This window comes from Camelus dromedarius, chromosome 11 (assembly GCF_036321535.1).
Source record: "Camelus dromedarius isolate mCamDro1 chromosome 11, mCamDro1.pat, whole genome shotgun sequence".
NCBI classification, from domain to species: Eukaryota; Metazoa; Chordata; class Mammalia; order Artiodactyla; family Camelidae; genus Camelus; species Camelus dromedarius.
This window is the reverse complement of record NC_087446.1, coordinates 16,374,712-16,399,804: the sequence shown is the minus strand read 5'-3', so window position 1 is coordinate 16,399,804 and position 25,093 is coordinate 16,374,712. Positions and strand designations below refer to the sequence as shown.

Here is a 25,093-nt window from a genome sequence, read left to right as displayed (position 1 = left end):
ACCAGTTTTTGCCTCTCCACATTTATCTATCTTGGAATCAGTCTGGTTTTAACAACTTAATAAAGGTTCCAAACATGATGGGAAGTTTTTTATATTGTATTTACATGTTAGGCACTGATAGCTAGGAAATCATTTTTGTAACACCAAGAAAGTGAAAATTATGTAATTTTTTTGTTGTAAAGGTTCAACATTTATCCACAGTATTATGAATCAGTTTTGGGGAAAAATAATAATTAGTCGTGAAAATTAACACATTGGCAAGCTAAATAAGGAAGTGCAGGCGTGCTTGACCAGTCCTGCCTCTGCATCTTACTTTCCTCATCTGCTTCTCACCTGCCTAAACATGTTCATCATAAATTGTCAAAGGATTTGTCCCGTCTCTGGCCCATATGTATCTTCTGCTGCCAAAATGTGTAAAAAGAAACTTAAGGATCTCAAACTTTTCTTTTTTTTTTTTTTTTTTTTTTGAGTTTACCGCCAAGATTCTCAGTGATTGTTTATAGTGTGAAGTATTTGAGGTGATTTAGTTCATGAAACGACAACCTCCTGCTGCTTCCGCCCCGCTCTGCGCCCACTTCCGCCCTCAGCCCGTTGCTAACTTGCCCCATTACTGTCCTCCTCCTTTCATTCTGGGCGTTGAAAATCATTTTTGTTTGCAGAATAATTGCCCTTCCAGGATCACACAAGTGGATGCTCGGGGGATGCTAATCATTGGGCACCAGTTCAAGTTTCTAATATATAAATTGAACACATAATGACTTTTAATTTCCAACTGCTCATAATACTCACTCAACATGGTGTTTTCTCCATCTCATTGCACTGCCTGCAATTTTTTTTCTTGCTCATAGAGAAAATGCCACCCAGCTACCCCAATCCTGAATCTGCTTCTGTGTCCTTCCTTTCGGGTCTCCTTCCCCGTTGTATGTTCCCAGCCTCAGCCTGTATTCTGACGCCTTCCTGTGCCTGTAGCAGCCTGGGCCATGATGCACTTTTCGTTCACCTGGTCCCATGAAACTCCCAATCCATTTTTACTGTGAATTAAATAATTCAGTATTGTAGACTGAATTGTGTCTCCCTCTCACTCCCAAATTCGTACGTTGAAGCCCAAACTGCCAATGTGACTGTATTTGGAGACAGGGCTTTTAAGGGAGTCATTAGGTTAAATGAGGCCACAAGGGTGGGGCCCTAATCCCTTAAGGCTGGTATCTTATCCTAAGAGGAAGAGATCCCAGGAATGAGCACACACACACAAAAAGGCACCAGAGAGAAGGCAGCCCTCTGCAAGCCAGGAAGAGAGGTCCTGCCTTAGTCTTGAAGCTCCAGCCTCCAGAAGGAAATAAAGGAAATAAAGTTCGTTGTTTTGTTTAAGTCACCTAGCCTGTGTTACTGTGGGTAATGGCAGGTTGAACGGACTAAAGAATCCAGATTATCGTTCATTTCCCTGTCATTCTTCTACCGCCTTGTCTAAGTGAAACCCAGCTTCCCCTGAGATTGCTTTTAATTAGCAGTGCCTCCTTTTGCCATTCCTTGAGAAGAAGTGCGTTTTTACTTTCTTTCCTGCTGCGAAGTTCATACCACTGTTCTGAAGCCTTCATCAGCCTTCATGAAGTTTCTCCAAGTAGTTTATGCATTTAGGTCATCCCCTTTCATTGAAATTACCCACAGAATTTCTGAATCTCTTCCAGACTTTCTTGTAAACATTGGACTTTTTCACCTAGATTTTAGATGCTGTCCTCTGTGTCAGTATCTATAGAAATTCATAATTCTTGAATTTAATCATTTTCTGAACCCTTTAATTCCGCTTTCTGTATGTTACAGTGGTCTTCGAGTTGTTTTATGCAAAGGCTCTGAACTCTGGACAAAGGAAGGCTGTGGTGGTTTTAAAATACTACCGTAATTCTTGATATTTCTCCCTTCCACCTGTGGTATTTGATTTCCCCCCTTTGAATGTGGGCTGGATTTATCTCACAAATAGAATATGGAGAAAGTGATGGTACATAAAGAAACTGCTGAGACTCGGTCATAAAGGCGTCACGTTTTCTCCCTTGTTCTCTCTCTCTCTCGGATCCCTCACTCTGGGGTGGGTGGCTGACATGTTGTGATGTTGTGATGTTGTGAAGACACTCAAGGAGCCCTCTGGAAAGGCCCTCCTGGTAAGAAACTGAGGCCTTCTCTCAATTGACAATGAGGAATTGAGGTCTCCTGCCAACAGACGGTGACTGAGCTGTCTTAGAAATAGATCTGCCAGCCCCAGCTAAACCTCAAGTAACCATAGCTACTGGCCGAAATCTTGACTGCAACCTTGTGAGAGGCCCAGAGCCAGGCCACCCAGACCTGCCCTGACTGATATGAAATTGGCATATTTGTTGTTTTAAGCTGCTAAGTTTGGGGGTAATATTTACATAGCAGCAGAGAACTACAACAATGTCTGGAAGCATGGGAGCATGGAGATTAATTAAAAGACTACGGCAGTTTCTCAAAGAGGTGATTGTCGCTTGGCCTCTAGTGAGTTGGTGAATTAGACACTGAAGAGAGAAGGAAAGGGAGGCACCAGGATGACCTCTCATTTTTGACTTGAGTAACAGTGTTCCAGCTACTGAGATGAAGAGGATGAAGGGAAGAACAGATTTGGGGGGAAAGAAATTTAGGAATTTGGTAAACCTATTTGGCATCATGTCCAGTGATAATGACAGGAAGACAGTTGAGCAAGAAAACAGTCTAGAGCTCAGTGAGGTCAAAGCTGAGGATGTAAATTCAGAATCAGAGGCAAATGGATTTAGGTTTTAATAATTGGACCATATCAGGTCACCTAGACATAGAAGAAAATTTGGAGCCAAGTTCTTTGTTTCTCCATCATTTGGACATCAGATGGAGGAGAGGACCTAGCAAAGAAAACTGAAAAGTATTGTCTGAAGAAGTGGGGAGGAAATCAGAAGCACATGGTATCCTGGAAGTCATTTAATGAGAGTGTCTCAAAGGGAAAGGACCCTTCACGTTTACTGCTTCTGAGAGTGAGAACTGAAGCACATCCATTGGAATTGGCCTCTGACTTGCAACTGATGGCTTCTCCAAGGGCTAGCATCTCTAATTGGAGAAATACCAATGGAAGGCAGACTAAGCTGGGTAGATGGCTAACTTTAACACATTTTGTCTCTTTATTATTGAACGGGCCATTTTTACCTTTATTTGAGGCATTTATTTCTTTATATCATTCCCCCCAAATAGATTACATGCTCCTGTGCACAGGAACTTCTCTTGGTTTCTCCAGAATCTCACAACAGAGAGCCTTCAACTTAATTGTTGTACAAGAAGTATTTATTAAATTGAATTAGATTCTTTTACAACCAATAAAGAAATTGCAGAGCAGAGAAGAAATGAAACTGTAAGACATTAAAAAAAAAGTCCTGTGAAAGATGACTATAACCATTCGAGACGGACTTTTAGGGATACAGGTTCCTTCTTCAGTCCCAGTCCTTTCAAAAGCTTACCCTGTCTTAAAGGAATTTTTACATTTGTAAAATCAAAATCAGCGAAAGCATGTTGGATGTGCAAAAACTGTTAAATGGCTTGAGATGGCTGATTTGCTTCGTATTCCTAAAATGTGTCCCTCATTCAAACAAAACAGGGACAAAACCTACACAAAATTCTTGCTATTGCAAAATTGTTTTTTCTTAATTATTATTTTATTTTATTTTCTTAATACATTTTTATTGAAGTATAGTCAGTTTGCAATGTTGTGTCAATTTCTTGTGTCCAGCACAGTACTTCAGTCATATAGGAACACACATGTATTTGTTTTCATATTCTTTTTCACCATAAGTTACTACAAAATATTGAATATACTTCCCTGTGCTATACAGTATAAACTTGTTTATCCCAAATTGTTGAAGTTCTAAAAAAAGAAGTAAGATGATAAAAAAAAAAAAAGTAGGCTATGAATGAAACCCTAAAGCACAGGTCACACTTATCTTTTCCTAATTAACTACTTTCAGCATATATTTTAAAAGAAATGATTTACCTTTAAGAATGAAACCAATTGAAGTTGTGAGTGTCACTTTAGAGTTTACAGCATTTTAGAGATTGTATAATATGGAAAAGAGACACTGTAGGTTTCTCTCTAAGTCAGCACTGTGCAAGCACAAGAGACTATTAACTGTAGGATTTTGTAGCTCTATTAAATATTCAGAAGCTTCCCTTCTGTTGTCTCTATATCAAGGGCAAGTCCTGTATACCTTGTTCTGAAAGCTTTGAAATGAGCTAAATAACCTGTGAAAACAACTATTTCTTTCTCTAACTAGAAAATAGAAAAAAATTTTTTAAAGTATGAAAAGGAGGCGGAGGAACCCAGCTCATACTTGTCCATTCCTATAAGTTTCAGGCTTTTTTAGATACTTTTAGGATCAAAATGTTGTAGTTAACTTTGTCCAAATAATGAACACACAACTGTTTTCTTTCCTGATACCCATTCGCCTGGTTATCTTTAGTTATATAGAACCAGCGTTTGTTCATTATTACCATGGGTGATGACCTTGAAAAAGTACTACATATAAAGATCTGCAAGACAAATCAGGAATAAAGCTTAGTGATTTCATTCTTCTGGTTTTGTTGCTTTTGCACAATTGACTGGAGTTTAGCATTTGTGTGTGCATGAGTGTTTGCACATACAAATGTGTATGAAATGCTATTTATTGGAATATTGTAATATTTATTTTCTAAATATTTGTGTTCAGAAGTGTTGAACATTACTGTTTTTAAAAAAGTGAATTTGGAGAAGCAATATATGTTACAAAACAGAGTTTTGACCTTAGTCTCTACACCTCAGTTTACTTTTCTTTAAAATGGGAAAATAGAATCTACTGTGCAATATGTTTACAGGATTAAGAGATGTAAATTATTTTTTAGGACAGATGCCCTCACTGAATTTTACCTTAATAAGTAAAACCTCTTGGTTTTAGATTTTTGTTTTTAATTGCTACCTTTTAAATGACTAAAGCAATATTGCTCTTGGCAGTTTAAAACTATTCCTAGTATTTTAAATTATCACTTACTAATCCAATAAACTGTAATTGGTGCCATGGCCCTGATTTACTTTCCTGATACAACAGGACAACAGATATGGAATTAGATTTGGGGGGGTAGACTTAGTTAAAAACAGGATAAACTACAATTATGTAGTTGCCAAAGTTTGCTGATTGGTTATGGGTAGAAAACGTCTATGATTTAGACAATTTTGGTGATAGTATTTAGAAATATCTGGTATTTCATTACTACTCTTCACATTTTCAAAAATACGGTATGGAGCTGTATTAGCTAAATAACTTTTTCTGTCTTTTAGAATTAGCCCATTTTGCTTATTATTATAGCAAAGCTAAAAAAATTTAAAATTTGTAACGATCCCTATGAACCCTACTGGTTCACTGTTGTGAATGCACACGTGTGTGTGTGTGTGTGTGCATAATTCTTAACACTAGTTTTGTTAATCCCTTGAAATCTGGGTTCTCTCTTGTTTCTTTACTGAGAGTGCTTCATCAAGGGAAACTAATGATGGCCTGATCATCTCATCTAAAAGCCCTTTCTCTAGTTTTATCTTTGAACTCTGCAGCAACTGGCACTGTGAATCCCTCCTTGAAGCTTTCTCTTTCCTTTTCATCTCTGACATTGCCGTGCTCTTATCGCTCAAACTGACAGTCCGTTCCCTTATTAGTCTTAGTTTGTACTTTTCTTCCTAATCTATGAAGTTTGTTGTTTTCATAAACCTTTGTAAAAATCCATTTGGGGGAAGTGGTTGGGTGTGAACAAGTGAACCAGGGTTGAGTTAAACCTTATGTTTGGTGTGGCCGTCGTCTTCACTGTTGCTTCTTGTCAGTGTTTATTGAGCACCATCTCAGCGCCATTGGCATAAAATGGGAATAAAAATTTCTGCTGTCACAAGCTCGTGTTCTACCAAAGGGGCAGAAATAAAATATTGCAGAAATGAGGTAAGTGCTGTAGTAGAAATATGAATAGGACCCTAAGAAGAAAGTGCTCAATTTTGCCTCAGATTTCAGGGATTTGTTTCAGAGACCAGGTGGTTTCTGAGTTGAGTCTTGAATAATAAGTAGTTCTTTGCCAGTCATACAAAACAAAGAGGTGTATTTCAGACAGACCTGCATGTGCAGAGACATGAGGATTGGAGTGCTTTATACATCATAGAAGATGATGAGATTCACAGTGGAAAGGAATGTAAGGTCCACATAAAGAAATTTCCTGAATCACATATTAAGAACATCGTGTGTTATCCTGTAATTGGGAGCCGTTAAACTGTGTTAAGCAGATGAGTGACATAATCACCTTTGTTCCCGTAAATAAGTGCTTATTCCTAGTAATCCAGGAAAAGCTAATTAAAGGTAAGTTAAAAGCTAAGCCATTGGCACTGGAGGGAAGGGAGAAAAAGACTAAAGATACTTCAAGTCTGAGAATCTACATGATTCAGTGACTCAACAGCCAAAGCTATTTTTGGAAAAAAAATAAGGAGTCTAGGTACCAAGCTGGTTAATTGGTGAATGATGGTTCAAAATAACAGAAAATGTAATGAAATAGGAAGTTCAAATATTGGGCAAGTAGAGTTTGAAGTTCCTCTGAAAATAATAAAATGTATAGAAGTCACTGTGATAGTTCATTTTATATGTCAGCTTGACTGGGCCAAGGGGTACCCCAGTTGCTGGTAAAACATTATATCTGGACGTATCTCTGAGGGTTTCTGGAAGAGCTTAGTGTCTGAGTCAATCCACTGAGTAAAGAAGATCCCCTCACTAGTGTGGGTGAGTGTCATCCAGTCTGTTGAGGACCAAATAGAACAGAAGGGTAGATTACCTTGAGTGGGGACTCCCGGCCTCAAACATTGGCACTCCTGGTTCCTGGGCCATCAGACTCAGACTGGGATGTGCACCATTGGTTACCCTGGCTCTGAGGCCGTCAGACTTGGACTGGGACTGCGCCACTGGCTTTCCTAAGCTCCAGCTGGCAGACAGCAGATCATGGGACCTCTCCACCTCTGTAATCCTGTGAGCCAGTCCCTCATAGTAAATCTCTTTTAGTATACCTATATATATTTTATTGGTTCTGTTTCTCTGGAGAACCTGGACTAACAGAGTCATTCTTTTAATTAATTAAATTAATTTTAATTGCCTTCAAATTATTTGTTATTTAATTGAGACTGAAGGAATTATGGGGAATTATGATTATGAATCACAAAGAAAAGGCGTAAGTTGAAGGCTGACATTTTATGTATTGATGGCAGTTGGAATTGTGGAAATAGCTGAGATTATGAAAGATTTCCAGAGATTCCAATATTTTAAAGCAGTGGATGCAGATATTTTCTGATTATTCCAGATTTCTGTGAATAGTGAGAATTCCTTAGATTATGGCTAACTTTATTCTTAAGTTTCAAAATTACTAAAATAATAAATGCATTATTTATTTATTTTAAAATCTGGTGAAGCAGCTAATTTAATTGAAGATCACCTTGGAGACCTTGTGATCTTGTATGGAGTCACTGGTGGGTCTCATTAGTTATATACAGAAGGGGTAAGAGACACCTGTCTTCCTGGATTACGATATAACCCAGTGAAGTGAGCAAAGGTATTTTTAATGGAAAATAAATTTTTGAAAAGAATAACATTTGTAAAAGAGAAAAAATGAAGTGAGAAGTGTGGTATTGTTTTACATTTTTGCAAATCTCTTTCATGTCTGGCTTAATAGAAGTTGGCTGGATACTCATATCTCCTTGTGCATTGTCTGTTGTAAAACCACGTCATGTAGCCTCTGGAAAACTTCCCTGTAAACTGGTGAGACAATGACAATGTAAACGACAAAAAGTATTTTAATACTATTGCAAGACTAATTTTGATTTTATAGACGTGAACAAAGGTCTCAGGACCACCAGAAGTCCCCAGGCCACACTTGGGTAGCTGTTGATGTAGTTAAATTGCTAAAGCAAGCAGCATTAATGTCGACCCTACTGAGTTTCCAATTACATAGCCTATCAGTCCCCTCCTGATTTTAAATATGGCTTTTCTGCATCTTGTAACAAAATTACTTTACACATGGGCTTTTGTTTTGTGAGCTATGAGAAACTTGCCTTTGCCCTCTAGGCAGAATTTGCAACTATTTGTGCAAATAGTGCCCAAGGCCTTCAGGTAAAGGAGAAAATGAGACTCTCGTGTCCTCTGTCCACATAGGGATACCTGTGGAGATAGACTTGAGTGCACTGGAGGGGTCCTGACCCAGGCTGGGTAGCAAGGAAGAGTAGATAGCCACTAAACAAAGTGATCTCGAGGGGAGAGGATACCAGAGTCCTAACTTAAATATGTAAATATGTTTGGGGAAGGGTCAGCTCCATTGGAGCTATGGCTGGGCTTGGAAGACTCTCGGGACTCAGCTACCTGGGCATAAATCACGTTTATAGAAGGGATTGCTGGGCAAGCAGACATGGAAAACGAGAATAATAATATTTGAGACTGAAGCTTGGGACACCCTGTGGTGTATATACAGCAGAGGTGGCACTGCAGGGTAGACTGACATATGCATCACTGGGTAGAGTGTGTTTTACCCACAATGCATAGTGTCTGAAGAAACAGATTTATTGGTCAGCAAATCTTTGGCAGGTGTTCTTAAGCTAGTCACCTCCCTTCACCTTCAGCTAACTCTCTGTTCACCTCCCTCAGTTTCAACTGAGTAAAATCAAGGATTCTTAAATGTTCATTTTCGAAAGTAATTGTTAGCCTAAAGAAAGATATACTGGGACTCATGGTTAATAGGGCTTAAAATGTGACCCCCTCAGTAATCCTAGGCCATGGTGGTGCATGTCACATCATTCCAAGCCAAACTGAATCTTTTAGAAATTAAGACAAATTAATATATGCTAAAGATGGAAAATCTGGGGAGAGTTTTCAGTATTTTGAATTCAAGAATTACAGCTCATGTTTATGTTGTGAAATGACTATAACCTATTATTATTATGACTGAAAGGTGTAGACTTTTTCTTCAGTCTAATGAAACAATTATAAAAATTATTTTCATGAAATATGTCAGTTGCACACTAAATTTCATTGTGAGACTTAGAGAAGTAAAATGATATTGTATATTTATATTTAATGGCTTTTAATTCTAGTTCTCTAACTTTGAACACCATAATGCATTATGATAATATTAACATTATGTACAGTCCTCTGTTGCCTGTATCCTGGAAAATTTTACTTGGGTATGAGTGGATAGGTCCTGATGGTAAAAAAAACAACTGAATTTCAATGATATCAGTCTGTGGCATAGAAAAAAAATGTAGAGAGAATGGTGTGTATGTTGGATAAAGATATCAAAAACATGGTGGAAGATATTTATCAGGAGCCATGTAAGTCTCAGTGGCCAAAAGTAATACTTGGATATATTTTCTTGATTTAAGGAATCTAAATCTTATATTGTTTTATATCAATTTCTATATCTGTCTATATAATTTCTATACCTAATTTCTATACCTATCTATATTTAATCTATACCTACTATGTATAGTACATGTCTATTCACACATATAACACGTTTTACATGTAGATATCAATATACAACATGACATGTTATAAACACAGATTATATAGTTACCTGTAGCTTAATCTTCTTCACCTTCTTCACTGAATTCTGAATTTAGTGATCATGTGGATGTATTGCGGCCCCATTAAGGAAAGAGCAGTTTTCTTCAATATAATTCAGTACTGCAAATGCAGTAAAGTTTGTGGAACTTCTTTTAAATGTTAAAACTTGGATGAAGAGAAGTTGATTTTACCAGCCTCAGAAAAAGGCAACGTAATTGTCAACTCTGCATGGAACCAGCTGATACTGGGTTCTGCTTGTTCCTGTTTGGCTGGCCCTTGAGGATAGACTTACTAATGAAAGAGACTTTTTCTCTCTCTGGAGACCACAGTTCTGTGAACACCACCATGCTTTTGTTAATTACAGCAAAGCTAGTGTATGGGACTTGAATATGTACATAATTAAGAGCATCTGCTGAGTTTCAGGTGCTGTAGAGAAAGAGAAAAATTGCAGACTGCCAGCATATAATTTTTATGGACAAATAAAATCAGCTTAATGATCATTGAGAATGAAGATCCAGGTTTAATCCTTTCTTGGTCATTATTTTCTTTGAACTTTGTTTTAAAATTAAACTTACATTACATGATTAAAAATTTTGTGAAAAAGTTACACTTCGCAGACATTTGTAAAATTAGTTGAGATTCTCCATTAGCAATGCAGTCACTCAGCACCACCCTTACTACATACCCAGGTGTAGCCATTGTGGAGAACACAGTATTTCTATTTATTTGTGTGCACTAGTCATACAAAAAGAAAGAAATGGGATTAGACTCTGCATATTGTTGTGCCACAGCCATTTAGAGTAGAATCTGGCACATAGTTGTGCCAGGTTGTTGTTGTTTAATACGTTTCATTGGAGATCATTCTGTATTAGTACGTGCTGAGCTACGCCATTCTTTGTAATGGAATATTATGATATACCATTGACTCATGGACATTTACATTTTTTCTGGGCTTTGGGTTTTTTTGGTACAAAAATGCTAAGTGAATGTCCTTCTACATATATTCTTTTATTTTTATATACATATTTTACCAAGGTAAATTTCTAAAAGTGGAAATTTTGGATCAAGAGGCACTGTGAGCTCTATTACTTCATCGTTGTAAGTCCTTGCTCTTCTCATCTCTTTTTTTCATTTAAGAGAGAAAAGCAGACTGAGAATAATAGGCATGACGTTTTCCCATTTGGAAAATATATAATATCCTTGAAATGAAACTAAAAATAGGTGTGCCTCTTGTGGAATTGAAAAAACGAATTCTTTGGCGTGTAGTTTAGGTAACTTGTCTTAAAAATCTTCTTGTAATGCTCATTTCCAAGTATTAAATTATCTCATTGACTTTCATTAAAAAAATAGAGGTGAGTTTAATTTTTCTTCAAATATACACAAAATGTTATGATAACTCACAGAGGAAAAAAATGTGACAATGAGTGTGTATATGTCCATGAATAACTGAAAAATTGTGCTGAACACTGGAATTTGACACAACATTGTAAAGTGATTATAAAACAATAAAAAATGTTAAAAAAAAAATAGAGGTGAGTTTAATTTTTCTTCAACCTTTTCCCCCCTTTAAGATTTGCAATATCCATCGATGTTTCTAATTGTGAATTAATAAGATGAAGTGATTTTTAAAGACAGAGTCTGTGTTGGGGCCAATGGAATTTTACATAACAAATTAATATTTTTTAAATGTGTTCCTTTACTAATTTCATAAAAACTGAGCACCTACTTCTTGCCATGGGTTAGGCCCTGTCCTTGGCTCTAGGGATAGATGTTAAGTCCTTTCCTTTGAAGAGCATGTGGACGTGTAGAATCAGTAACAGAAGTGTGTGAAAACTGCTGCATTATCGTCAGTGATCCTGGGCCAGGGCACAGAGGAGGGTCACTTGGTCAGTCTGGTTCTCATTGCATTTTGTAAGTTCTGGTGCTTTTGAGTTAGTCATTGAGTTCAGCTGTATTTATTCTTTTTTAAAATTATTATTTATTTACTTATTTATTTATTAACTTTTTTTATTGAGTTATGGTCATTTTACAATATTGTGTCAAATTCCAGTGTAGAGCACAATTTTTCAGTTATACATGAACATACATATATTCATTGTCACAATTTTTTTTTTTTTGCTGTGAGCTACCACAAGATCTTGTATATATTTCCCTGTGCTATACAGTATAATCTTGTTTATCTTTTCTACATTTTGGAATCCCAGTCTGTCCCTTCCCACCCCACCAGTTGTATTTATTCTCATGCTAACAGGAAAGGGGAAATGGTGGAACATAAAAATAGACTGCATTTTCCACCTTCCTCTTGGCCTGTTATACATACCCGGAGATTCTACTTGCATGTTTGCTTTGAGGTACACTGACATACTACCTTCTGTGTAGAACCTGGAGTCTGAGGACATCTGCATGGTCACTAATTAGGGGGAAAAAAAAAGAGTGTTGGGCATTCTGTGTAGCTAAGCATGAACACTAAGATGCTGGGGAAAAAGTAACTACTCATGGACCTACAAGCCGATATTTTAGTCAAATATTCCTACCCTGAGACTGCCTTGGGTGATAGATCAGTTCTGTGAATTCAGCCAACATGATACACCATGTCTGGAAAGCTTTCTTATGTTTTAATTAGTATTTAACATGCCTCTTTTTATTTTCATTTAATGCTTGTAGGATTTTGTGGTCTTATCACAGGGGAAAAGGAAGAGAAAGGTGGCAATGTGATTTTTCTTCCCCAACTCCCTGGTAAGACACAGACTTCAGTAACAGAATGGTTGGGAGCTAACATTGGCATCATTTGGACCTATGAACCAGTTCAGTTAGCTTCTGCTGTAAATTTGGCTTTTTTGCTTCCTTATACATACTTTTTTTGTTTCATTTCTGTTATTTCCTTTTTTCACATCCTTTTTTTCCCCACTAGAATGTAGTCTGCCTTATTATTTTGTTCATTTATTCATTCTTTTATGAATTCTTCCATCCTTCTATTTGTTCATTCAGCCATACTATATGTTAACTACTGTGCCAGAAGTAGGAGATAAAAACATGAATATGACATCATTCTAGTCCTTAAACAGTTCCCAGTTCAGTGAAGGAGAAAAACAAGTAAAGCCTTCCTTTTCTCCCCCATTTATTTTCTTCTCAGTTTCTTTTTCTTCATATTAGCAGTCTAGCTTCATATTTACCCATTTTGGCTTAACTCAGTGAATCAGGAAGAAAAGAAGACATTTTTCTGTGTGCAAGGCTGTTAGAATTAAGTTCAGATAAAGTGCACAAATTCCTTGTTGAAGGAATCCAAATGTGTCCTCTGGAGAGTTCTAGATCTTCAAGGCTTCTGAGGTTACCCTTTGATTTGATACTCAAACTAAGATCCTAATACCCTGAGCTCCTGTTCATTCTCATGAAAGCTCTGTCTCTCCCAGTATCTCCAAGGACTTTCACGGGGGCTGCATTTCTCCTGATTACCTTTTACTCTTATCTGTTACTTTCCTATATTTTTGAAACTTACTGTGTATCTCGCCTTCCGTGGTTGACTGTCCCCATCTTTTTGTCCTCTCGGGGTCTAATACCTTCATTATTCAAAGCACCTTCCACTGAGCTGTTTCGTACAGCCATGTCTTGCTGAAGGTCTAGCAGAGCAAGCATTATCTTAAAATTTATTGTTCTCCATTGGTCTCCCAAAGTTCTGCTCTGTACCTGTGGAGGGACTTCTCAACTGTTTGTCCTCACGTTGTGGGCTTTTCGTCCTTCTCCTTAAAGACCTTTCTCATTTCCTTCTCCTCAGAGTTCAGTTCCCAATGTCCTCACTTTCAGGCTGACAGAAGCCAACTTCCAATTTCCTACCATGTTATTTATGAATAAAACATGGCCTTTCTAGCTGTTGTTTTTTTTAAAGCAAAATGATCCTCTACTTCTAAAATGAATGTTGTATCTTTCCAAGAATATCAAAATTTGCTTCTCTTTTTGATACTCTTTTTATTTTCCTATTATAGTATTATCACACTTCAGCAGATTTACAAAGTCCTTAAAAGCCGAAGAGAGACTGAGTTATAAAGACTACAGTGATGAATAATAAAAATATAAAAATTATGTAGTTATTTAAGTGATGCTGATAAAAATATTGATAAATGTAAGTTCCAAATGACTTATATAAACAGGCAACTTTTGTTTTACAAAGTTTTGTGTCTTAGAACTGTGTTTATTTAGAAATTGTTTAGTTGCTTCATTTAATCACAGATATTTCTGAGTCACAACACACACACAGAGGCAGACACACACACACACACACACACACACGTACTAAACATCCCATTACATAGGAGACAGTGAACTGTTCTTATTAAGGTTTAGGAAGATTCCTTTAAGAGTCTACAAGTGCCTGTAATTTAAAAACTGATAACAGTTCATTTAATAATGAATGATCAATCTTGTAGAATCAGTCTGTTGGAAAAAACACTAGAACAGTGGTTTCAAACTTTACTGTGTATAGCAATCACCTCGGAAGCTTGTTAAATGCAAATTCCATCTCCCCTAACAAGAGAATCTGTATCTGATGTCTGATGTGGGGGTAAGGACTTCACAGTGTGTAAGCTCCCCAGGTGTATTCTAATAAATGTGAAAAAAAAAACTCCTTTTCTGGGAATAGGGGTGGGTAATTTAAATGATTTCCAAGTACAAAATGACTTCATGTTACTTAAATTCCAACCACCAAGTGTGGTGTCTTAAGACGTTTGTTGACCTTTTCCTGACAACATAATAATTTGTTTAATGAACACAAGCATCAACATAAAGTAATGGTTATATTTTTTTAAGTATACTAAAATATATATAATAATGATTTCTAATATTTGCATGGTTCCTTACATTAAAAAAAAATCTTAATATGTATCTTTTATTTTCACTTTATCCCAGAAAATGGGACTGGTACCATAATTTAAGACAGATGTCTGAAGGTCTTCCAATAGATGGACAAGTTCAAAGGAGCTCTGCCAGCAATCAAACTGTTCTCAAGTCACTTTATGGCCTTGTTTTAAATTTAAAACCTGGGTAATGTTTTTGATTGATTTACAGCATTTCAGAAAAAGAGGTTAAAACTCAGGGTCTCTGCTCTAGTTTGGGATTTATTCATCACAATTTCCTTTGGTGTCGTAGTCAAGGCATCCCTTGAGAAAGTGAGGTCAGAAAATCAGGACCTTTCTGCCAAAGCTTCCCTGCCGTGTGATGTACGTCGCCCTTTCCATCAAGTTACCCCTGTTCGTTCCTCAAATTTCAGTCTATTGATATTTTTAGAGGTTTCTGTGACCTCTTGGCCTAACTAAAGTCTTTAAGTCATTTTTTTCTTTCATTGCATTTATTATGATTGTAATTATATCATTTTTGTGTGGTGAAATATTTAACGTCTGTATCCCGAGTAGACCGTGACTTCCTCAAAGGCAGGGATTGTGGTTTGTTAACTACTGTTAAATTAAGACCCTAGCCCTGTGGCTTGGCATAGAGAGGCAACTAACACACAGTTGTTCAGTTCATGAGTGAAGAGTAGGAAAATGTGTGACTGGGGAGATTCCAGTGTTCCGTATTGGCAAGCATTAACATATACTAGAAAACTGTCTTAGTTGTACGGGAGGTGGTCAGGCAGCCCAGGACTGATAATGAAAGAGCAGTGCTGGGAAGTCCCAGTCAGTGCTCTACAGGAACGCAGGTGGATGGAGTTTGAGACTGCACAGTTGGCTGGAAAAAAACACTGACTCAGGAACACTAGCAGCAAAAAATAAAATTGCAGTTTACTTTAACTGCCTTATATTCTCTAACTGCCTCATAGAATTTGTCCACTAAAACTTTAGGCACTTTGCTGGTGCCTAGGTGGGGATGGTGGAGAGTGTGGGACGTGGCCGTTGGGGGAGTCAGTACAGACTGGCAGGGCCCTAATGACAAAAGAAGATTACAGGGGGAATCAGAAACAAATATGACTAAAATCTATAGAAAACACTGTGATTGGATGATGAAGTAATGTATAAATCAAAAATAATTGATTCTTCCTCCAAAAGTATCAGTGGGGTCCTAGTGATAGTAAGTATTAGTTGATTTAAAAAGAACTGTAAATTTTTTTTTATACAAAGGGAAAGCTGAGTGGAAAAAGCATGCCATTATCTTGCAATATGTCTGCAAAAGATAATAGTCAAATCATAATGTCAAAACCAAGGAAAGTTGGAAGATATGCATGGAAAAATAAGTCAACGCCATGAAAATGACATGCCTTGTAATAGTATATAATTTACTAACTGGCACACTGCGTAGAAACAATTCCATAATTTGAGGGTGGTTCTTTCCTTTTTCATTGAAGTATAGTTGATGTACAGTATTAAGTAAGTTTCTGGTGTACAATATAATGATTCACAATTTTAAAGATTATATTCCATTTATAGTTATTATAAAATGCTGGACAATAATCTCTGTGTTGCACTATATATCTTTGTAGCTTACTTATTTTATACATAGTTTGTACCTCTTAGTCCCCTACCCCCATCTTACCCCTCCTCCCTAAGGTGATTCGTTAAGACCGATAATCTCAGTCTTACGGTTTTTTTAAAGATCCTTTTATATATTACACTTGGTGAGATTTGTATGTCTCTTACATTGAAACTCAGCCAGGGAAAACAGGAGATAGTTTCAGTCTCTTCCTGAAACTTAGATCTTCTCAGTGGCACAGCTGAGAAGCAGGGAAGAGCTCTGGATTGGGGATATATCCTATTATTCCAAAATAAGGGCCTCCCTCCCTTGACTGATCACCTCCTCCTCCTCCTGAATAATTCGTTTGTTAGACACTCAAGGAGCAGTCAGTCTCTCGGTGCTCATTAAGCGTGCTCAATCCAGGAGACTTATCAGAGAGCACCAGGAATCTGCCAGCTTCTTTGAAAGCCTCTGGTAGTGACAAATGACAATGGTGCCATTTGCTAAAACAGCTGGGTTTCATGTCTTCAGATCTTTAATATTAAGAAGTAGGTGATCCTAAGATAAATAAATGTTTCAACATATCTGTGTTCTGCATTTGAGAGTCTAGTAGTTGTGGGAACAGAATCGGGCAAAATTTATCAAATGAGAGTCTCAGGTCTATCACTTTGTAACCTTATGACTGGAAGAATAACAGACTATGGCTATTCTGGAACTGTAAAGGCAGAGGTATAGTGTTTTTATGAGTATTAATAAAAGTTAATTATGTAAATTGCTTTTAAGAGTGTCTGGTACCAATAAGAACTATGTAAGTGAGAGCTTTTATGATTATTCTGTATTAGATGTATGTGTTCATATATTATTGACTGAAGAAATGTAAAATTAAAAAAAACCCCAAAACTTTATAACACATTACTCTGACATTTGGAGTTTTTTTCAGGAGAGCAAGAAAATTGCCTTTTAATTTGTTCTTAATTCTTTCCGTCTCTTCAGTCTTGATGCCTACACTTTCTCCCTAGAGTCGCTCTTTCTGACAAGACTCCGGCCTTAAGTTGATATAAATTAAACGGTAACTTAGCTCGAGTATTTTTTTGTGTGTGTGTTCATACCTCATGACAATCTGAACATTATAGATAGAAAACTACAGTTAAATATGAGTGGCTTCCAAATTTCCATGAGTGGACTGTACCTTATATTTATGGTTGTAAATCTTGATCTAATACATGAAGATTTCCAGGATCACAAAAAAATATCTGGAGCCATCGTCTACATTTATTACTTTTTTCCAGCCTGCTGCCCTTAAATGCTCTCTTGCAGGGATTTTTATGCTCTCTTCACAGGTATGGTTCCCTACACAAGAGAGTCAACTTACTTTCCAACAGAAAGCAAAACTTTTAATCTATATAAGCTGAAAACAAAATTTGAAGCACATTACCTATGCAACTCTAATGAATGTTACTGACACATCTCTTCTTACACTTGAATAACATCCCAAGTGAAATCTCCAAATATGCTTTTATTTTATTTTTCATCTACAGGAAACGATGTGCTTAGATTTGGATTGAAGTACATTTATGGTTCAGATCACTCTATGTTTCTTTTTTCATTTCTCTTTTTCTCTACAGTTTATCGCTTTTGCTTCTTTATTCTTCATCCTGGTTTCAATCACAACCTTTTGCCTGGAGACGCACGAAGCTTTCAATATCGTTAAAAACAAGACAGAACCAGTCATCAATGGCACAAGTGTTGTCCTACAGTATGAAATCGAAACGGATCCTGCCTTGACGTATGTAGAAGGAGTGTGCGTGGTGTGGTTTACTTTTGAATTTCTAGTCCGTATCATTTTTTCCCCCAATAAACTTGAATTCATCAAAAATCTCTTGAATATCATTGACTTTGTGGCCATCCTGCCCTTCTACTTAGAGGTGGGACTCAGTGGGCTCTCCTCCAAAGCTGCTAAGGACGTACTTGGCTTCCTCAGGGTGGTCAGGTTTGTGAGGATCCTGAGAATCTTTAAGCTCACCCGCCATTTTGTAGGTCTGAGGGTGCTTGGACATACTCTTCGAGCTAGTACTAATGAATTTTTGCTGCTGATAATCTTCCTGGCTCTAGGAGTTTTGATATTTGCTACTATGATCTACTACGCCGAGAGAGTAGGCGCTCAGCCCAACGACCCTTCAGCTAGCGAGCACACGCAGTTCAAAAACATTCCTATTGGGTTCTGGTGGGCTGTGGTGACCATGACCACCTTAGGCTATGGGGACATGTACCCCCAAACGTGGTCCGGGATGCTGGTGGGAGCCCTGTGTGCTCTGGCGGGGGTACTGACCATAGCCATGCCGGTGCCTGTCATCGTCAACAACTTTGGAATGTACTACTCCTTGGCAATGGCGAAGCAGAAGCTTCCACGGAAACGGAAGAAGCACATCCCTCCTGCCCCTCAGGCAAGCTCACCTACGTTTTGCAAGACAGAATTAAACATGGCCTGCAACAGCACACAGGGCGACACGTGTCTGGGCAAAGACAGTCGGCTCCTGGAACATAACCCATCAGGTAAGGCACGATTTCAAACGCATGCCTTTCAAATACTTTATAGACCAGTATGTCCCTTAGGTAGAAGGCAACCAGTCTCATTTTCTGCAAATGTTCATGAGTTTTCAGTTCCACCCCTTCACAAGACGTGTGTTTGTGTCAGGCCTGTAGACAGCTAGATTGTAGCTTTTCTAAGTGAATTCCAAGTAGAAGTCTGCATAGCTGGTCTATAGAGTTTTCCTGCTTTGGTGGGAATGCCCTTTGCTGATGGTGCCAATATTTTCTTTTGCCTGTTTGTTGCTTTTGTGCCGATGTTTCTTTGTTTCCCTGCACGATGTGATGGTATGATATTGGACATTTTCCATCCTTCATCTTCAAAACGTCGATCTCCATATCATTTGGCTTGGTGTGTCTGTCTCAGTTTTATCTCTGCCACCTGGGGCCATGCATTTTGACCTAATTCACAGGAAGCGGTTATTTAAGAAGAATGGATGTTTACATTTCAAAGGTCTAAACACCAAAGAGGTGATATGGAAGATACCCCTTTTGAAAGTAAAGGTCTTTGTCAGTAATATTATGGAGAATGGATTAAGTTTTCATGGTTCTTAAATCAGTTAGGGACTTCAGTATAATCATTTTGGATTGGGTAAGGCGCTACGTAATAACCAGCCCAGCATTGTTCTGGGAATCGATGACCGGCTTTGGCTAATCAATGGCTAAGTTGAGTTTCTCTGTGGATTTCCTTTTTCACGCACTCTGCCCTGGGCTCTATTCCCTCCCAGAACTGAATTTTGGATGATGTACTTCTTGAAATTAGCTGAATCCTTGCTCCTCTCTATTGCCGTAGTTAACCTAGAGTTGATTGTAAATTGACGTTCAGTTTGCCAAAGCTGATAGTCAACGGTGTCATCTCTAGTCTATTACGTCTGGTACAGATGAAATATTTTGTAGATCACACATTTTAATTAGCTTTTTTTGTCCCCCAGGAAAAGTTAAGATCTATGCATTCCCTGTAACTTAGATAGGTTTAATCTTTTCTTGTAGAAAAATGACTTACGACAATCCCATGTGAATAATTTTGCATAAATTTAGAAATAACACCGATTAAGCAAAGCAAACAAGCCAGCAAATAAACAAGGCAAATGACATTTTCATAGGTTCCCTCCTTAGCTTCTAGAGGTTATTATGGGATAAATGGAAAAGAAAGTGGCTGGAACTGAATTGCTTTTTTAAAGATTTTGTTCACAGGCCTGCTGTTTATTTAGTAGATTGTTTTGCAAATTCTGTCAGTATGCATCTGAGAACTATTATGCTGGGAATGTCGTTATGGAAGATGGAGTTTAGGTGATGCTGCTGCTCTCATGAGACCGCTCTCAGAGGACCTGTGCAGAGCCCTTATGAAGGGCATAGAAAAGGAGGACACGCTCTCAGCCTGGGTAAACACTGTTACAAGCTAGTATCCAGGCTGATAGGATGTGAAAGTCTTTGGCAAGCATGTAGAAGTAAATAGCTGTTTGAAGGACATCTGGAGAAGTTGATCTTGTTCCATTGTTATGCTCAAAGATACTGTGTCACTTCAAAACAGGGAAACTGGACACAAAATTTGTGAGCTTTGGTGTTACTTTGATTACGATTTGGCGGGGGGGGATTACTTTCAGGAAATAGTAAAAGCATATGTCTTAAAGAGGTGCAAAGACAAATATTTACTTAGAAGCTTTTCCTTCAGTGGGCTCCACTTTCAAAGATGCTTATTCACAGTAGCTAGATAGCATGTCAAAAACCGAAGGGTAAGAATTCATGTGCTGCTTCATTATCACACTTAATTTGGATTCATATTAATTTCGTAGAAGTCAGCGTCCTCTTAGATAAAATCTAAAATGAAATTAAAATTTCCCAAACAACATTTCTCTCCTTTTCAATACATTTCCATTTTGCTCCATGTAAATCTTTGTAACGAGTGATGAAAATTCTTTTCCTTACCATGATGTGATTATTGTTTTTTTGTATATCGAGTGACTGCACTATGGACATTCGGCGTAAACTCTTTGTCCTGTCTCATTTCCTCATCCATCACTGTCTGTCAATGGGCCTGGTGCTGTGACCAGTGTTATCAGGTGACGACAGTACAGGAAGTGAGCCGCCATTATCACCCCCAGAAAGGCTCCCCATCAGACGCTCTAGTACCAGAGACAAAAACAGAAGAGGGGAAACATGTTTCCTACTGACGACAGGTGATTACACGTGTGCTTCTGATGGAGGGATCAGGAAAGGTAGGCGTGCATTTAATCAGATCCTAACAGATGACTTAACAGTTAAGTGCTGCAAATCTATGCAGTGATGTAAAGTGCTCTTCCGTCATTTTCTACAAACAACTGCACGTAGTGCTGGCTCCTCCTCATCGCATCTTCCCTCATGAACATGTAAAATACGTATCATAACAGCCTACTTGACTGTCACATCTGGAAGGCCTTTCACCCTTCTTTCTTATTTTATTTTTCATGTGTCTATAGACAGAATTAGAAAGAAGTATTTAGAAGCTGCCACTAATCTATTTTAATATATATGTACTCAGCCATCTGTGGAAATTATCTTTTTTCCTACAATGCATTAAACTCATTAATTGGCTCTCTGCATATAATTGATAAGTAATTGATAATTATAAAACAATAGTAAGGCTTCTCCCCCGCCCCCAAAGTAAAGCATTAAACATACTGTCAGTCTCTTATCCGGTATTTGGGCAATTTTTCCCAGTGGTTTGTCTGACTGTCAGAAGGTTGCAGGGGTACAAGATCCTCAGCCAGGCAGAGCAGTATATCCCGTCATGGCTACTTATGTATTTGCAAAATGTACTTAGAGAATTTCTCTTCAGAGCAATAATAATTTTAAGTCTATTACTATTTTTTAACTGACACTGAACGGTCTCTGGCACATAGAAGACACTCAATACATATTTGCTGAGTGAATAAACTGTACTGGGCAGTCATCCTGGATAAGGATTATAGCCGGATACCGACTCCACTCCATCCCAGGGTTTCGTTTTCCTGGGTTGTGCCACCGTCTGTGACTGTTCCTTAGGTGCTATTATTTTGGCTTTGTTTTCATTTTCATAAACCATACCGATCTGACAATTGGACCCTTTCTCTCCTCCTTAAGAAATAGTTTTGTGACCTTTGTGACCCGCCCTTGTCAGAGTGCTGGTATTTTCTTAGATTACCTCGGTAATTCCAGTTGCTTTAGTGCTATGGTTATTTTTCTCTCTTTTTTGACAGAATAGGGAAAGAACTAGGTATAATAATTTCCTATGCAGTTGTCTGCATTTGAATGAAAAGCCTCTCCAAAACTCTCATATTAGTGTGTTTTTAAAATATTGTGCTTATTTGCTATTCATTGCAGTTTCTCCCTATTGAATAGTTTACCATCTTAAGCCTCAAATATTTATTTTGTGTTGCCTACTTTCTTTGAAATAGCTCATTATTGCCCATGTTGTGCTTCTCTTTCATTTCTTCTGAGCACTTTATATTGTTCTATCTGTTTCCATTCCTGTGGGTCTCAAAAGAGAAGACAAAGGCCTCTTCTCTTGTTTCTTTAATATATAATATTTTAAATACTTCTTCATTCCAAGTCCTTGCGTGCTCTGCATCTGTCTCTTGTACCGAAATGTATTCCAATTATCTGAATAGGTTTATTTGGTTGTTTTCTATTTTACATTTAAATACTCTGTGTCAACAATTTTTAATTTTATAAAGATAACTAATATCCTCGCATAGTACTTCAGCAAAATATATGTACATATTTTAAATAATAATATCTAACAATATTTTATATAGAACATATTTTAAGTGCATTGTAATCTTAACTCACTATATATGTATATACATATACATCCATATGTGTATATATGTATTTTTATGTAATATGTGGTTAAATTTATATATATTTTGCGCATCATTCAAAAAAGTATCACATGCAATATTTATACTAAGTTTACATGTTTAAGAATCTAGCTAGAATTCTTCCATGTTAGACAGTGTTTTGAACTTTAAACTGTCGAAGGGGGTCACATATGAAAAAAGACTGCAGATTATAAAGCACTATGTAAATAGAGAGTTTTTCTGTAAAATGGCAAAGTTTCGTGAGCAAAGCAATTAATAAGATATTTAGTTTACATGACAAAATTATGCAATCCTTTTTCAAAAATACAAATTCCCTCTATCGTCAGAGCATCTTCAAAAACTCATCTGTGAACTTTTTATTCTTGTCATTTTTCACCATAATCCATTTTTCTTTTTCATTGTGGCTTAACTTTCACAAATTTGTGTTTTTTCCCTAAGTCTGGTAACTTTTCTGGCTAATTTCACTTAGTCTTCTCAGTGTCTAATCTTGTCATGTCTATCAGAAATTCATTCATTTCTTCTCCTATTTCCTTGATGTAGATTACAGATGTCTCTTATTACTCCTAGTCAGATATTTATTTCCTACATGATTTCTTCATTACCTTTCACACTGGTCTCTATATGATCTGATTTTAGAGTTATGAAAATTCTCCTCTACATAGGTGAAAAAAAGACTGGATTTATATTGGATTCTTTTTGTATCAACAAATATAAATATAGTTGGGCATACATTAAGAAAACATATGGATTCCCTAAAAAGAGTGAATTCCTGGAGGTGAGAACCTGTGTTTTTATTTATACAGTAGTTTTAGGAAATCATATTACATAAACACAAACATACCCACTGACAGTACATACATAGGTAGTTTCAATATTGTCCCAAGCAAATGTGTGCTCTTAAAAACTGTGTAAAATGTACACCATGTGTTTAGATGTTATTTCAAATTAGGTTCAGTTTTGTTACCATGAATTATATTTTCAGTGTGTCATTCCATTTAGTTAAAGTTTAATTAGGCAAAATTTTGTCAAATTTTCTAGTCATAAAAGAACCTGCAGAATAAAGAAAGAACATATTTATATGGCTAACTTATAATTTTACTAATTAAATACTTGTTACTGAATTATAAGGAAAGCCTTCTCAATGGTTATTAAAATAAAAGGACCTATAAACAGAATGAATAATATATTAATAACTATAATTCAGAAAAGCAAACATTTAGAATGGCAACCAAGATTTACATGCAAGTAGCATGATTAATATAAATTGACAAACAGATTTTTACCTTTTGGAGGTCCTGTGGGGAATGTGGCAATTGTAGGGAACAAGTAAATTTTTATAAGGATGATTTGTAGGTATTAGCAACCTCTTTGGTTCGTGCATATTCACTAGTTTGCTTTTAATCAAAGCCAGTCAGTGTTTATAGTCTAGTTTACATTTTTAGGTTACACAGTCAGCTTGGATAAATGATTCTTTCTACAATTTCCAAAGTTACATTTCCAGCTGCATTACAGAAGAGCAGTGGTAGCCAGCCCTCCAGGCACATGAAAGTCTCTATGTAAGGATAAACGACCTGCAATTCTTTTTTAATTATTTAAGACATTCTCCCATTAACTATTCCATCATCCATCAGAGTAGAATGAAATACATACCACCTCCCATTCTTTATTGCTCAAAATACTAACAAAACATCAGCAGATAATTCTTCCATTTGCAGAAATTTTGTCCTAGAGAACTTTACTATAGTTTACAGATGGCATAAATTTCCACCTACCAAATCTCAAAGAAGACATCTAGTCTGCTGAAAGTGTGTGTGTGTATATAGAGAGGGGGTCCTGTTACCCTACAGTAGGACTATTATTGCAATCTGTATCCTTATCTGTCTCAAATGCTCACAAATCAAATCATCACTAAGTCACTTAAACCACTTCTCCCCTTCCAGTGAGGGGAGAAGAGAGAGCATTGGCTTCTTCCCCAGGAGTTCCATAAAAATAGAGAAGTAAAGAAGTAGCTGGGAGGGACAAGAGGAAACACAAAAGACCCATTTTCTTTTTTATGTACAGTCATCAAGCACGCTGAGGGCTCTCAGAGCCCAAGGAGTGTGCAGTAGTCTAAGGAGACAAAAATTGTATCTACTTGCTCGATTTTGGCTGCCCTACAGAGACTTTCATCTTGCTGATCTGCAACACTGTTTCAGTGGGGCTATCAAAACATTTATGTGCTAAGCTGTATAATATGACTGCTTTTCCAGTCACTAGTTGCCCTGCTTATGAGACAATTTTATGTCTAACTTTACAATATGTGCTCCCTACCTCATTTAACTGCCTCTAATCTTTTCTAATAAAAAATACCACAATATATGAATCCTTCCAAAGGTGACCTCGATGGGGTGTTGCTTGAGTAGCTAAAGCAATGGGTTCAGTCTTGTGGGAAAGACCTTTCATTCTGTAAGTCCCTGACTATCATGAACAAAAGGTTAGAATGCAAGATAATAGAAAGGAAAGGTGAATTAAGATCAATTTGTTCTCAGTTCTTGGCAGGGGAGAGTCAGCTGAAAATATATAATCAAAATCAGACTTTAATTTACTGAAATTATGACTCAATTTATACTC

The 25,093-nt window shown here is 37.1% G+C and overlaps 1 protein-coding gene across 7 annotated transcripts in view; it reads left to right on the top strand.

Annotated features, from left to right (window-relative positions):
• KCNC2 (potassium voltage-gated channel subfamily C member 2) overlaps positions 1-25,093 on the top strand; it is a 414,715-nt gene that overhangs the window by 146,999 nt on the left and 242,623 nt on the right. For 4 of the 7 annotated variants that reach the window (XM_064491543.1, XM_064491542.1, XM_064491545.1 and 1 more), the window contains exon 3: positions 17,684-18,611. In XM_064491543.1, the coding sequence (XP_064347613.1) occupies positions 17,684-18,611 (928 nt within the window). Of the gene's footprint in view, positions 1-17,683; positions 18,612-20,695; positions 20,861-25,093 lie in introns of all 7 variants that reach the window. The other 3 variants (XM_064491540.1, XM_064491539.1, XM_064491541.1) reach the window with 1 other exon arrangement.